This window comes from Ursus americanus, chromosome 17 (genome assembly GCF_024610735.1).
Source record: "Ursus americanus isolate L20-20 chromosome 17, mUrsAme1.1.p, whole genome shotgun sequence".
In the NCBI taxonomy this organism is placed as follows: domain Eukaryota; kingdom Metazoa; phylum Chordata; class Mammalia; order Carnivora; family Ursidae; genus Ursus; species Ursus americanus.
The window spans coordinates 7,364,821-7,379,895 of NC_142143.1; the positions used below are offsets into that span (position 1 = coordinate 7,364,821).

Here is a 15,075-nt window from a genome sequence, read left to right on the forward strand (position 1 = left end):
TTTCTTCACAACTTTTTAATTTCCTTCATGTTGGACACCTCTGGTGGGCTGCTGTGCCCCTTATAGACTTCCTCTTGGGGGAGGCCTGCAGCCCTCGAGGCTAGCCTTGCATCTGGTGGTGAACCCAATCCTTATAAACAGAAAGCCCCCTATCTTTACCTTTTTTGTTGTTATTGTTCTCTTTAAACCTTCTGGAATTGACCTGTGCTCATGGCACCTCTGTTGACTCCCCATGTGACCCTCTGCTCAGACCTGAAATGAGGGTGGGACTAGACCTAGCCAGTGTCATATGATGCTCCAGATTGACCCAGTGCTTCTTCTCTGATATTCACCCAAGAGAGCTTTGCCCAAGGATCCAGTCCTAAAAATAACCCCTAGGAGCCACAGCCCCAGTCCAAAGAATTATAAGAAAGTGAGCTGAAGCAAGTATTCAAAAAACTCAAGATCCTCAAGCCTAGAATTAGCACCTGAATACTCTATGCTGGACCCAGCAGGGATTTTAATCAAAAGCCAGCCCCAGATCTATCACAGAGCAGAAGATGCCCTTGATGGATCACGGATTAGTCTTGTCTCTGCACTGAGCTCAGCAGCACATTCCCACCCAGAGGCCTGGCTGGGAACAAGCTCCAGCCCTGCTGACCCTTGAAGGTGGTCCTTCTCAGTCTTCCCACAGCATGACCCTGGAGCTACCCTTTCGGAGAAAGTAAGGAGATGAGGATCACTGGCTCTCAGGACTTTATAGATCATCTTCCTGAGACATGAGCCTGGCCCAGACCTCAGGAATAAACCTTGTTGACCTCTGTGGGAGCTGGCTGTGAGAGAATCCCAAAATAACAGTCTGAGTGTTTCTCTTGGGCTGTCTCCTCTCCGGGGATCTCCAAACACTTGATAAGTCTGATCTGGTGCCAAGGACAGGTGGTCAGACGGTCCCCAGGAGACTGAGTGATGATGGGTCTGCAGCTGGAGGCTGCAGGGTGATGGAAAATTTCTTCTCGTTGCCACCCTCATCGCCTACACTCTAGCCAAAAGCTAGAGATTTCCTCGGGCCACACCAGTGCTGCTCTTAAGGACTTTTTGGCCTACGGGGCCTCGCCTCCGTTTAATTTCCTCTGCTTCCCCGAGACAGCCCCTGGTCAGCGGTCCCTTGTTGGCCCACACCTCTGGCTGTAACAGGTCTTGACTTCTTGGGGATCGTGTTCTTGGAGGCTGCCTGGATGGAAACGCACCCTTTGGTTGCGCTGAGTTCTTACATCAGTTCTGCAAACCCAGAGTGAGCCAGAGAGCCTGTACACCGATGGGGCCCAGGATGACAAATTGGATGTGACTGGAGTCCAAGCCCCTAGTGAAAAGTTGGCAGTGCTGCTTCTGTTCAGTGATCTGTATCCCTTTCCATTTAAGGAAAAAAACTAAGGATTTTAAACTTATATCTTGGCCCGTGACCGTTTTGGGAGCGCGACTTCACCAGGACGCTACGGAGATTAGTTAGCAAGAGCCTCCCCTTCTCCAGCTGAATTAGGGGCTCGTGTTTTTTGTGGGTTTTGTTTTGTTTTTTGTTTGATAGCAGTCGTATAGTGATTTGGATTCCAAAATAGTGGAAACCACAGCGCTCCTGTTTCTTTAGAATTACTCGAAGAACCATAGCTCATTTTATCAAGTGCCTTCCAAAGAGCAGATTCCGTGTGAGGCAGTTTCCACCCTTGAGCTCACTTACAGTCCACGAGAGCCCTATGTCACTGGTGAACCTAAGGCTCCGAAGAGAGTGGCTCGCCCCCAGCCACACGATCAAGCCAGTCACCAGTGGAGCAGAAAGGGGCCGAGTCTGCGTGATCTAAAGCTGGTGCTCCTCTATCCTTTGCCCCCCCCCCCCCGGCCCCGGCTTGCTGCACATCTACTCATGATAGCTTTCGTTCTTACTTCGCAGAGCTGTCTGGGGCCCGAGGCCGCCTACCTTCCGTCACCTGCCACTGCCCTCGACTTGTACACACGTGCCCGGAGCTGATTCACCGCCTTGGAAAGGACCATGCAGCTGGAGATCAAAGTGGCCCTGAACTTCATCATCTCCTACTTGTACAACAAGCTGCCCCGGCGCCGGGCAGACCTGTTCGGGGAGGAGCTGGAGCGGCTCCTGAAAAAGAAATACGAAGGCCACTGGTACCCTGACAAGCCCCTGAAGGGCTCCGGCTTCCGCTGTGTTCACATCGGGGAGATCGTGGACCCTGTGGTGGAGCTGGCGGCCAGGCGGAGCGGCCTGGCAGTGGAGGATGTGCGGGCCAACGTGCCCGAGGAGCTGAGCGTCTGGATCGACCCGTTCGAAGTGTCCTACCAGATCGGCGAGAAGGGGGCGGTGAAAGTGCTGTACCTGGATGACAGCGAGGGCTGTGTCGCCCCAGAGCTGGACAAGGAGTTCAAGAGCAGTTTCAACCCGGATGCGCAGGTCTTCGTGCCCATCGGCAGCCAGGACAGCTCCCTGTCCAACTCCCCCTCGCCCTCCTTCGGCCAGTCGCCCAGCCCCACCTTCATCCCCCGCTCTGCCCAGCCCATCACCTTCACCACCGCCTCCTTCGCCGCCACCAAGTTTGGCTCCACCAAGATGAAGAAGGGGGGTGGGGCCGCAGGTGGCGGGGGTGTGGCGGGCGGAGGGGCCAGCGGCCCCCAGCCTCCCCAGCCACAGCCCCGCCTGGCCCGCTCCCCCACCAATGGCCTGCTGAAGCACAGGAGCCTCTCTCTGTCTCTGCACTCACTGAACTTCATCGCGGCCGCCCCGGCCCCTCAGTCCCAGCTCTCACCCAATGCCAAGGAGTTCGTGTACAACGGTGGGGGCTCGCCCAGCCTCTTCTTTGATGGGGCCGACGGCGGGGGCAGTGGGGCCGGCTCGTGCAACGGCAGCAGCTTCGACGTGGCCCAGGTGTTTGGGGGCGGCGCCAACAGCCTCTTCCTGGAGAAGACGCCCTTCGTGGAAGGCCTCAGCTACAACCTGAACACCATGCAGTATCCCAGCCAGCCCTTCCAGCCCGTCGTGCTGGCCAACTGACCGCCCACCGGCCACGGGGCCAGGACCGCCCAAGACCACAAAAAGAGAAAGGAAAAGAAAGGCCAAAAAAAGAGGAAAAGAAAAATACACAAAAAGATTTCCAGTCTTCTCACTCTGGCTTCTAGAAAAAAAGATCCAGCCCAGGCATGGAGTGGGAGGGGGCTCCTGAAGCACCGAATCGCGTTTAACTCAACCCCCTGCTGTTTTCCTGCCTGCCTCTGATTTATTTGGTTGGTTTGGGTTTTATATTTTTTCTTTTTTTTCTTTCTTTCTTTTTTTTTTTTCACATGTAGTTTTCTATATAACATCTTTAATTAGTGGCTTCCTTTGCTAAGAATGGTCCAGATGTGAATTGCTGCTCCCTGCTCCCTCCCTCCCTCCCTCCTTCACACGCCTGGTTTCGGATTGATGTGTCCAAGCTCACAGGGAAGGAAGAGCCACAGCTGGGGCCTGACCCTGCCCAGAGCAGGGAGAGGCTGCCCCATGTCACTGCCTCTGTCCCCTAGCTCTGCTTTCACTCAAAGCCATCCAACCTCAGCAGGCCGCCTTGGGCCCTGCCACCCAAATAGGTCTGACCCCAGCCCCCGCTCCCTCTCAGGCCTGAGCCACGGGGAGTTGCTGGCTGGCTACTTGACACCCTCCCGCTAGAGCTGATGTCTGCGACTCCAGGGAGGTTAGCACTCTGTCTAGTGGAATTGCTTTCATCTCTGTCCTGTGGCCCCACACCACTGTCCCCACCCGGCCCACACCACCACCATGGCCCTGGAGACCCAGCCGCTGACACATGTGGCCTCTCGTGCAGCCCCTTCTTCCCTGGGCCTGAGGTTGTGGGGAAGGAGGTGTGGCAAGTGTGTGTGTGTGTGTGTGTGTGTGTGTGTGTGTGCGCGCGCGTGCGTGCGCCTGTGTGCGTGGTTTGCTGTCCTGTTTTAAAGGATTCCAAGCCATGTGAACCCCACCCCCCACCCCCAACATGATTCCAGGTTGTGGCAAGTGCTTATTTATGTAGGAGGTTGGGGAATGCGCCGGGCGGGTTGTCAGTCCTTTTGTAGGGTGGGTCACGTGTTGGGGTGAGACTGCGGCTGAGCCTAAGACACTCCCAGGGGAAAATACTGCAGAAGGAACTGGTTTCCAGACTGCGGAGGGATCTGCACTTTTGTTTTTGACCAAAAAAAGGGGGGGGGTAGCTGTGAGGGGCTGAGGGAATACCAGCCTACCAGCCCCTGATGCCTAAGAGAAGTCCCTGGACTCAGATCCTGCTGTTTCATGACCTTAACCCAGGGTGGGAGCTGCTTACCTGAGCACCCTGGGAGTGGGAGTTTTGGGTCAGTGCCTAGAGTGGGCAGTCCTGAGCCTTGAATTGAGACTTCTTAGCCCTTTGGTTGTAGATGTTATTTTAGTATGTGTCTGCCCCTGCCTGAGAACTTCTTGGTACCTCTTGCCATCCCCTCTCACTGCCCGACCCAATCCCACTGGGCTTCGATGCTGTGAGGAGTGGTCTCCTGGGCAGGCCGGCTTGGACAGGCGTTTGGCCATTGCAGGTGGGGCGTGGGGATTATAGGAGAGCCCCAGCTCTTGTCTCTGCCGGAAGAGAAGTTGTTTCTCCCACCCAGCCCTAGTGAGCCAGCTTCCATGCATGCCGTGATGCTTTGGCTGGTGGGCCACGTGGCATCAGGGCCCCCATCACCAAAAAGTACCAAAGCCCTTGGCACCCCACCCTACCCTCCTCAGTGACCCCACGTGGGGCAACCGCCGTGGCAGTGGGTCCGGCCCAGACAGACACTGCCAGCCTCCTCCCCCTGCAACGGGCACCAGCTCTACCTCCCCCAGCGGGGCAATGCCCTGGCTCCTCAGCCCAGTATCATCTGTCCCCTAGATTTCTCAGGGGCCAGCCCAGTCTGGGCTACCCTCTTCCTAGCCCTCAGCTTCCACAGGTGACAGGCCCAGGCGGATAGCCGCTCTCTGGGCAAGGTTGGATGCTGCCTTATTTATGCTCTCTTCCAGCCCTCTTTCCCCTACACTCACGTACACAGGTACCCACCACCCCCGGTCGGCTTGTTTCTCACCACATCTAGGGAGAGGGGGAGACCAACTCCTTAGTGTCTTTTGAAATACGAAGAAAAATGTATGTTCAGGAGCATGACTCCAGTGCTGGACTCTTGGGCCCAGTTCAGTCTGTCTCGTCTCAAATCTAGGCATTTTTGCTTCAATTTTATTTTTTTTAAGGAGACAAAAACAAAAACCTGCACTAATTTACCTGGTTTCGTAGGAAAACTTTTTTTTTTATTTTTTACATTTTTTGGTGTCCGTTTGTATTGAATAATTTGCTACATTTGTAAAATGTAAGAGGTATATATAATATATGTATATTTCTAACGTAAAAAACGTAATTTTTTTTCTTTTCAAGATTTTTTCTTAAAAAGAGGAGAGAAACAGATATTTTTTCAGGAAAAACAAACTTTAAAATAAAAAAAGAATTAAACCTATTTCTCCCCTTCCCCCATCCTCTCTCTGTCTGCCCCTCTTTCCCAGGAACAAATCAAAAGGTGGATTGTCTTGTAAAGAATGTAAACTTTTAGTCCAGAATGATGTATTTTTCTCAATGCAGTGAGCTATAGATTCTCTAGTTTGACCCCTAGGGATGGGAAGGAGGGCATTGAGGCGATGTGGAGAGGAGCTTGGGGGAGCAGGGTAATGAACTTGTTTTCTTTAGTGAAGGAGGAATACAATCAAGCGTTTTGTATTCAGAATGTTGTGCAATATTTTGGAATGGGACATTGGTGTGTTTAGAGATTTAGTTTAAAAACAAAACAAAAAGATTGATCAAATCTGTACAGTTTATATTGTTCCAGATTTTTTTAAGTTTGTATTAAAAGCATGATATATAATAGCCTGCTGCCTGTTCCTGGCTTGTTTTACTTGGGGCCCCTGTCGGCTTCCAGAGACTGTCGGTCCTCCTCACCTCACCCCTCGGGGTGCCTGCCTCAGTGCCACAGGCCCCTTTATACCCCCTGTCGCATCACCACAGGACACAGAGTTCCCACTTCGAGGGGTTCTTTTCCACACTGGAAACCGGTTCCCCGAGGTTGGGAACTGCCCAAGCTCCCTCTGCTGATAGGTCGTGGAGCCAGTGCTGGAAGCAGAGCCTTGCGAACAGGAGCACTTCGGGGCTTTTTTAGGAACGGCCTATTCCTTGGAGGCCAATTGAGGGATCAGCCTCCCGCCTGCTCTACCTCTAGTATTTGCCTACCTCAGACTGCTACCCCCTGCGAAGCGGGTGAGGACTGGAAGAGCCCACCCAAGTCAGGTTCTGTGCCAAAACCTGGTGCTTGGATTCTCGGCCCTTCTCTTGGCCGGGCAGTTGCAGGGCTGCCGTAGGGGCCAGAGGGCCCTGGCCTGTTAATGCTGCTCATGACTGGGGAGACTACTCGTGCACCTTCTCCCTGGCAGTGGTTCACATGAGCCCCGCGGGCCCGGGGTTGAAGAGGGCAGCCAGGTATTCAAGGACTCTTCTTTGCCCCTCACAGCAACCTAGTGACAGAGGTGTTATCTCCACACTACAGCTGAGTACAGGGCTCCAGGTCTGGACGCACACGACTGCTAAAGGGCGAAGCTGAGCTTCTGCGTGTGACGTTTTGAGTACAGAGTGGCGGTAACTGCTGCAGAAGAGTGACGCCGCCCTGGTGGGGATGGGAGGGCTGACCCAGCCACCTCCAGGCTGGCACAGGGGGCAGGTGGCTCTTTGGGGGCATCAGTGCAATGGAGGTCTCCTCAGGCCCCTCACTTCCCAAACAGGCCAACATCGCATCCAAGAGTGTGAATGAGGCCTAGAAGCCCTCTGCACAGAGTCCCAGGAGCTCTTGACGCCTGGCCCCTCTGTGGGCCACTTCCTCCATGGAGCCCATCAAACACAGGGAGGCCCCTGTGGAGGATGCCCAGGCCTTTGCCTGACACACACAAGGCCAATCCCAGGGGTCTCCCTTTCCTCTGTCCTGCCAAGGAGACGCCCACCCTGTCCCTGTGACCCTGTGTCCCGGCTGCCGGCCTACCTGCCGGACCCACTCACTCCTACTTGCGCGAATATAAGCAAAGTATCTAGCGCAGGTCCTGTCACAACAGGTGCCCATGGTCCCCCAGTCCCACTCCCTGTGCACGTGCCGGAGAGCCGGAAGGCCTGGGGGAACCCCAGCTCGGGGCTGAGACCACCTTCCCGGTTAGCCTTTCTGGCTGAAAGGTTTGGAACGCCAGGTGTGAACGAACCCCCCAAATTCTCCACAGCACAGGCACAGAAATGATCTGTTCATACATTCATGCTTTCATTTAGTCACTAAACGCTCCCCGGCTCTGAAGGGGTGAAGGGATGCCTGGGGCCCTCGCCCTGCCAGAGGAAGAAAGAGCATTCTGGTAGACTCAGCTCCTCAGAAAAAAATCTCATTTATTCACTCGACACACCATCCGTGAACACCCGCGGTCTGCCCCGGGAGCACAGGTGAGACGGCCGTTACAGGACAGGCATGCAGGACAGGAGTGCACCGGGGGCCTGAGGGCCTGGGGATCAGGAGGCAGAGAAAGCCCCAGTTGTCAGGGAGGGAGAAAAGCACGGCCAGGGCCCTCCCCAGGGGAGCCATCAGGGAAGAGACTCCTCTACCCCCAGAGGGGACGCGGGTTCCAATCCCGGCCCTGCTGCTTCTTCGCTGGGGGGCCTCAAGCAAACCACCTCACCTACGCTGGCCCCTCCGTCCCCTCACTTCTCAAATGGGGACAATAACTGTACTCGTGAAAATTACACGAAATAGTGACTGGAAAATGCTGCACACAGGGGCCGGCCCAGAGCGAGGAACAAGTGTCACCTTCACCGGGGCTGTTCCTGTCCGTCCTCAAATACCACCAGCCAGCCTGCTCCCGGAGGCTTCCTTGCATCAGCCAACAGCCCGAAACCCAACCCTGCCGGCAGCAGGACCAGGCTGGGCACAAAAGGAGACTCCATCCTCGAGCAAAGGCTGGGCTGGCCCTGCCCTGCCCTCAGCCAAGGTGGGAGGCTGCTTGTCCCCAGCAATGCCCCACCCCCCATGCAACAAAGTATGCTCATTGCCCTTGTCCTCTTCAGAGGCCCAGGCTTCAGCCTTGGGATGGGACGGGCCCTTGACCCGCGCCCCGAAACCTCCTGGGAGTTTCCCTCTAGAGCAAAGATGGGCGGGTGGGTGTGAGTCACGGTGGCAGGAGAACCCTGCTCCGTTGGTCACTGCCTGCCTGAGTCAGGACCCGCCCAGAGGCCAAGGGGATGCCACCGTCTGGTCCTCTGAGTGAGTCAGGGGCGGAGGGGCACACTCTCGCCCTCCCTCCTCCTCCCCTTGGGCCTGGCCAGTTTGGCCCAGTCCTGCCTGGGCAGGGCCTAAGGACAGGCTGGAACCAGCCAGGAAGTCTCCAAGCCCCCCGGCAATAGGAAGGAACCTACTGATCCCCCGGTTTTTAATTTGGGGAATGTCCCTGCCAGCAAGAGAAGAGAGCTCTTGGTCCTCACAGCTGCTCACTTTCTGTGTAACCTTGAACACCCCTCTTCCCTCTTGACATTTGTCCCACTTGTACAAGGGCCCCTGGCCAGCTAGACCACTCCCTGGGCCAACACTTCCTCTTGTCTCAATGGCTCCCAAGACTTGGTGAGGACCCTGTGCTATAGCACCTTTCCCAGGGAGGGGAGGGAAGAGTGATAGGCTAGGCCCTGGGCAGGACCACATGGCTACTGGCTGAGACCCCCCCACCCCTGCCCAAGGCACGAGGACCTGATCAGAATACTGCTGGGATGTGGCCGGCTGAGTAAGGAGAAGGGCTGTGGCGAAGAAGAGGCCTGGGCCAGCCACTCAGACAGCTGGGTCCTCTGGCTAGCTCTGCCCTGATTGGCTCTACTCAATATTCAATATTCACCATACAACACGGAGCCCCCATAAGTGCTGTATACTGTTCCAGGCATGAGGGAAACAAGGGTGAACAGCAGGGGAAAAAATCCCTGCTCCCCTAAAGACCATGTTCGATTAACCACAAATAAATGAGAAAACGTCAGACAGTGAGGATGGGTCTTTAAGACAATTATAACCAACGACAGTAACTAGTGACCAAGTGGCTCCTTTAGATTGGTCAGGGAAAGAAGGGACCTTCCCAAGGAGGGGGCTCTCAATCTACGACCTGAATTACAAGAGAATTAGCAGAGTGAGCAGCAGATGGGTCAGCCCCTTCCAAGGGCAAGGCAGGGACAAGCCTGGTGTGCTTAAGGAACGAAAAGGCCAGCAGTGAACAAGAGCCAGTAGCACAAGATCAGGTCAGAGAGGTCCTCGGGGCCACCTCATGGGCCCCAGAGCCCAGATGGGGAGTTGGGATTTGATCTTAAACGTGAGATTTGTCTCTCTCTCACCCCCAGGTTGCCCCGTCTGTGGCTAGCAGAGAGACTGAGACACTGTTCTCTTACACAGTCAACAAACCTTCCTGGAACCCCTCCTTTGTGCCAGGCCCTGAGCTGGACACAGGAGAGGCCCAGCACATGGGCTTGCTGGAGGAAGTGGGGGATACGTCTGGTGATGGAAGACAGACCCAGGTTGTTATGACTTTAACCCCTTGATCAGGTCCATGCCAGAAGGAAGCCCAGGGAGACACAAGTGCCCAGAGGAGGCTCCCACCCAGCCCAGGAAGGCCCTTCAGAGCATTGACAGAAGCTGGTGAGTGAGGAGTTAGGCACAGAACACAGGCCAAGTGCTCCAGCGTGGGTTGGTAAGATGACACCCAGACTGAGCACTGGGGGGCTCCAGGCAGTCAGCAGAGAGGCGAGGAGAGGAACAAAACTCAGAAGTGGACGAGTGAGAGCCAGGGGCATAGCAAGTAAGGATGACCCCTTCGAGAAGCCACAGAGATATCCCAAGGACAGAAATATACAACTAAAACTAAAAACGTCTAAAAGAAAACAGAAGAGAAAACCTTTGTGATCTTGAGTTAGGCAGAGAGTTCTTAGATATGACTCCTGAAAAATGATCCATAAAAGAAAAAACTGGTACCCTGAACTTTAGCAAAATAATAATAATAAAATCTCCCTTAGACACTTGTAAGAGAAAAAAAGAAGCCACAGACTTGGAGAAAATATTCGCAAATTATATGTATCTGATCAAAGTGTTTTATACAGAATCTATAAAGAACTTTCAAAACAAACTCAATTATATCATTTTGCAATATATACAAATATCAAATCATTATGTTATACACCTGAAACTAATATAATGTTATAGGCCAATTATATCTGAAAACAAAACAGGGATGCCTGGGTGGCTCAGTCGGTTAAGCGTCTACCTTCGGCTCAGGTCATGATCACAGGGTCCTGGGATTGAGCCCAGCATCTGGCTCCCTGCTCGGCACGCTCCCCACTGGGAGCCTGCTTCTCCCTCTGCTTGTGCTCTCTCTCTCTCTAATAAATAAATAAAATCTTAAAAAAAAAAAAAAGAATCACTTAAAAAAACAATTAAGTAATAAAAAAAACCAAAACACCTCTCAATTGTAAGAAAACAACGTAATACAAAACTGGGCAAAAGATCTGAACAGACACTTCACAAAAAAGATACATGAATGCGGGGTGCCTGGGTGGCTCAGTCAGTTGGGTGTTTGACTCTTGATTTCAGCTCAGGTTGTGATCTCGGGGTCATGGCATTGAGCCCCATGTCAGGCTCTGTGCTCGGCTTGGAGTCTACTTAAGATTTCTCTCTCCCCCCTCCCCCTACTCTCTTTCTCTAAATAAATAAATGAATAAAATCTTTAAAAAAAGATACATGAGGGGGCGCCTGGGTAGCGCAGTCGTTAGGCGTCTGCCTTCGGCTCGGGGCGTGATCCCGGCGTTCCGGGATAGAGTCCCACATCGGGCTCCTCCGCTGGGAGCCTGCTTCTTCCTCTCCCACTCCCCCTGCTGTGTCCCCTCTCTCACTGGCTGTCTCTCTGTCAAATAAATAAATAAAATCTTTAAAAATAAATAAATAAAAAATAAAAAAATTAAAAAAGATACATGAGTGGTAAATAAGCACATGAAAAACTGTTCAGTAGTCATTAGAAAAATGCAAACTAACACCACAATAAACACACCTATTAAAGCAGCTAAAATTTTAAAAACTGACAATACCAAGTGTTAACGATGATGTGGAGGAATTAGCAACTTTCATACACTGCTGGTGGGAATGCAAAATGTTATAACCGCTTCATAGAATAATTTGGAAGATTCTTTAGAAGTTAAACACACACAGACAATGGGATCCAGCCATTCTGTTCCTAATTATTTGCCCATAAGGAAATGAATGTCCATACAAAGACCTGTACACAAATGTTCACAGCAGCTTTATGTGTTAGCCCCACAGGGGAAACAACCCAAATGTCCTTTGAGGGGTGAAGGGTTGAACAAACTCCAGGACACCGCACTATGGAATACTCCACAACAATAAAAAGAAATGAGCTTCTGATACATGAATCAATCTCAAAATATTAAAATGAGTGAAAGACCAAAACAAACAAAAAACCCCAACATATTATTTGAATCCATTTATAGAAAATTCTAGAAAATGCAAACTCATCCTGTAGCGACAGAAAGCAGATTAGTAGTTGCCTGAGACAGGAGAGGAGGAGGGAAAGAGACTGGAGAAAGGGATTAAAAATGGGAACAAGGAAACTTTTAGGGGTGACGGATATATTCCTTTTTTTGATTCTGGACACTAAAAGGCACAGCCAATACTCGATTGTCCGTTCCACAAATATAGATTGACCTACTCTGTGCAAAACCCTGTGTTCTTGGCTTTGGAGATGCAGCAGGGACAACACGGTCCCTGCCCTCACCAGGCTCCTGTTCTCATGGGCAAGATCAACAATACAGCTGATACGCAAACAAAAGCCATGTGGAGAAATATGCTCAGGGAAACAAAACCGGTGACAAAGGCAGAAGCACTAGGTGGGGGGAAGTGAGGGAAAGGGGCTCGGAGCCAGGGGCAGTTCAACTAAAATCAGAGGGGTGCCCCCGCCCCTCGGAGACGGCCCCTCCCAGGTGCTGCTGCCCTTCAGCCCCTTCCTGTCCACGTGGGGCAGCCTCAGCTGTGTTGTGTGGCTTTTCCAGATTTGGGGCCTCTTCTCTGCAGCTCAGCTTCCTTGGCCATAGGTGTGGAAACAGTGTTGAGCCCAGCTCACACGGGCACTGAGCACCCCCCCACAGTCATCGCTCTGCCCGAGGGGGCCGCTCACCTCGGCTCAGCTGGATTTGGGGACAGGAAGAGCAGAAAGGCCCAGGGCAGGAAAACGGGTTTCTCAGGAGCCCACCTGGCTTCTCCTGATAGGCCCCCTAGGGAGCCCACCCCTCTGGAATTAGGGCTGCCTTCCAAGGAGAGGGCCCGGGTTGCAGCAGGGGCACCCCTCTTAAGCAGGGCTCGCAGGGTGGCAGGAGGTGGTGAGGCACTGTCCTGGCTTCTGGGAGGGCAGCTCTGGCCTCCCGCTTGTGCCAGGGCGGGGGAGAGGCCAGGCTGGCCTGAGGCCCAGAGGGGCAGGGCGGGAGGTCATCGGCCACCGGTAGGGGGGCCTGCTTGGCCCTCTCTCTGGACACAATGTCCTGGACTGCTTCACGGCTTGGCTGGCCGACAGGGAACAGTAGCTGGCAGAGGGCACGGGCAGCCGGCCGACTGGGGGCGGGGAGCTTCCTGGCCTGAGCAAAGGGCCTGTCTGTACAACCTGACATGCCACCTTGGGCAAGGAGAGGAACAGCTTGTCTGGGAGGGAGACAAGGGGGGCTGGCGCCCTGCGAGGGCCTCAGCAATCCTTCCCTAATGTATGCCTTAGTTTCCCCCGGAACACTCCTGGCTGCCACCACTTGAGCTAAGTTCTGTGAGTTCCCAGCCCCTGCAAATGCTGGCCCTGCCCCCTGCCGCCATGCCCTTCGGCTGGTCACAACCTCTCTGAAACTCAGATCTTCACCTGAAAGATGGCACCTCCTTCTTTGGGCTTGAATGCATGGAGGGTATTTAAGACAGTTCCCCTCACGGAGGACGTGCTTGTTGGAGTAGTTGGCTATAATTACCACATTAATAAGCAGCAGTAACGTTGCTGTAGAGGGCTTCCTTTGTGCCAGGAGCTTTACCTACATTTCCCCGAATTCCTGCAGCAACCGAAGGCAGGTTTTATCTCCCTCATTTTATAGGTGAGGACTGAACTTCAGCAAGCAAAGTGACACGGCTGGTATTAGGGGCAAGTGGTTCCTCACCCCTGTAGGAAAAAGGGTAAGAGCCCCGTGCGGCAGACCCTGCGGGTTCCCTCAGGTCAAGGTGAACCAGGGAGGGCCTGAGGGGGATCCTAGAAACCCAGCAGCTGAACCCAGAGACCATACTCACTTCCCCCAGGACACTTCCGGCAGAGTCCAAACTGTATCCCGATATATGAGCCAAGGTGCCCAGCAAAGGCTGAGGGACAGTTGTGGGGAGGGATGTATTCATTCATTTAGCACATACTGATAGAGGGAAATACAGTCTGGAGCCAGACTGCCAGACTTCGGACTCAGATACGGTACCTTGTGAGGTGTGTGTCCTGGAGGCCGGTGACTCCCAGTTTTCCCAGTAAAAGTGCTGTGTCCCAGGAAACCCCTCAGTCTGAGGCAAACCGCGACAGTTGGTCACCCTACCTGGAGGAGTTGCTCCACCTCTCCGTTTTCTCAACTGTAAAAGGACACCAATTCTAACCTGTTGGAACGTAGAATGAGCATAAAGCCCTGGACTCACGGTCCCGGCCCAGAAACTGGTGGGGTGGGGGGTGATCGTCCCTGTTTGGCGATGAAGAGACAGGGGCTCCCACTGAGTCTGAGCAGCACACAGAGGGCCTGAGTAGATACTTCTCTAATCCCAAAATCTGCTCTTAGAAGGTACCAGGCAAGGCCCCTTGTGCTGCATGGCCCTCCAGGACCAGCCCTGCCTGCAGCTGTGGGCCAGGCCACAGGGCAGGCCTGGACCATGTGCTCGCTGGGCATAGGCCAAGGTCCACGGGGAGCGGACTGGCCCAATGGAGCCCAGGCTGGGCTTGGGTCCTGCACTGGGCCAGATCCTGGGAGGGGATTAGGGGAGAATTAGGACAGTTCACAGTTACCTTGCTAAGTACTCAGCCCGTGCTGACATGCCTCCGTTCTTCCCTACAACACTAGAAGGAGGGCCCATGCGCAGTCCGTGTTTAAAAGTGGGGATACTGATGCTTGGGTGGCACAGCGGTTAAACCTCTGCCTTTGGCTCAGGGTGTGATCCTGGCGTTATGGGATCAAGGCCCACATCAGGCTCCTCCGCTATGAGCCTGCTTCTTCCTCTCCCACTCCCCCTGCTTGTGTTCCCTCTCCCGCTGGCTGTCTCTATCTCTGTCGAATAAATAAATAATCTTAAAAAAAAAAAAAAAAGTGGGGATATTGAGGCTCTGAGAGGCAAAGTCTACCCAAGGTCACCCGTTGGGGTAGAGGGAGGAACCAGTCACCACTGAGTACCACTGCCTGACTAGAATTCAGGATACACTGTGGCCCAGGCACAGTGGAGTGGGGGGAGCAGCCGTGGAAGGCTCCCGCAGCCCGGGGGCTCCGCGGGCCCTAAGGTCCCGGCCGGGGAGGGAAGCTTAGCACAGAGCAGGAAGTCGTGACCCGAGGCGGTGCTTAGGCTCCCATCACAGTCTTGGCTCCCTTCCGCGCAGGGACCCACCTCACTGAGCCCCGCCAGACAACGACCTCAGTTTCCCCTTGGGCGTTAAGCAGCAGGAGAGGTTGCTGAGCCACTCAGGACCGCGCCCAGGGAGGGGCCGGGACCTCTTGTTTCCTGGCCCCCAACCCCAGCGGAAGCGGGAGGGGGCAGAGGGGGAAGGGTTACGTAACGGACGGCGCGGGGGGCGGGGCGGGGGAGGGCAGCCGATGGGGGCGGCCCCTCCTAGGAAGAGCCGGGCTGTTCCGTCCTCCGACGCCAGTACTGCCCCCTCCGCGCCCGCCGAGCCGCGGGTGCTGGCCGGGGAGGTAGGGGGGCCGGGGGAGCTGG

General features: G+C 54.2%; 1 protein-coding gene across 1 annotated transcript in view; it reads left to right on the plus strand.

The window, feature by feature from the left end:
* TOB2 (transducer of ERBB2, 2) overlaps nt 1–5,918 on the plus strand; it is an 11,662-nt gene extending 5,744 nt beyond the window's left edge. Inside the window, exon 2 of the mRNA XM_045779863.2 lies at nt 1,922–5,918. Within this exon, the coding sequence (XP_045635819.1) occupies nt 2,021–3,031 (1,011 nt within the window). The 5' untranslated portion in view covers nt 1,922–2,020 and the 3' untranslated portion in view covers nt 3,032–5,918. The remainder of the gene's footprint in view (nt 1–1,921) is intronic.
* Nucleotides 5,919–15,075: the final 9,157 nt, after the last annotated feature.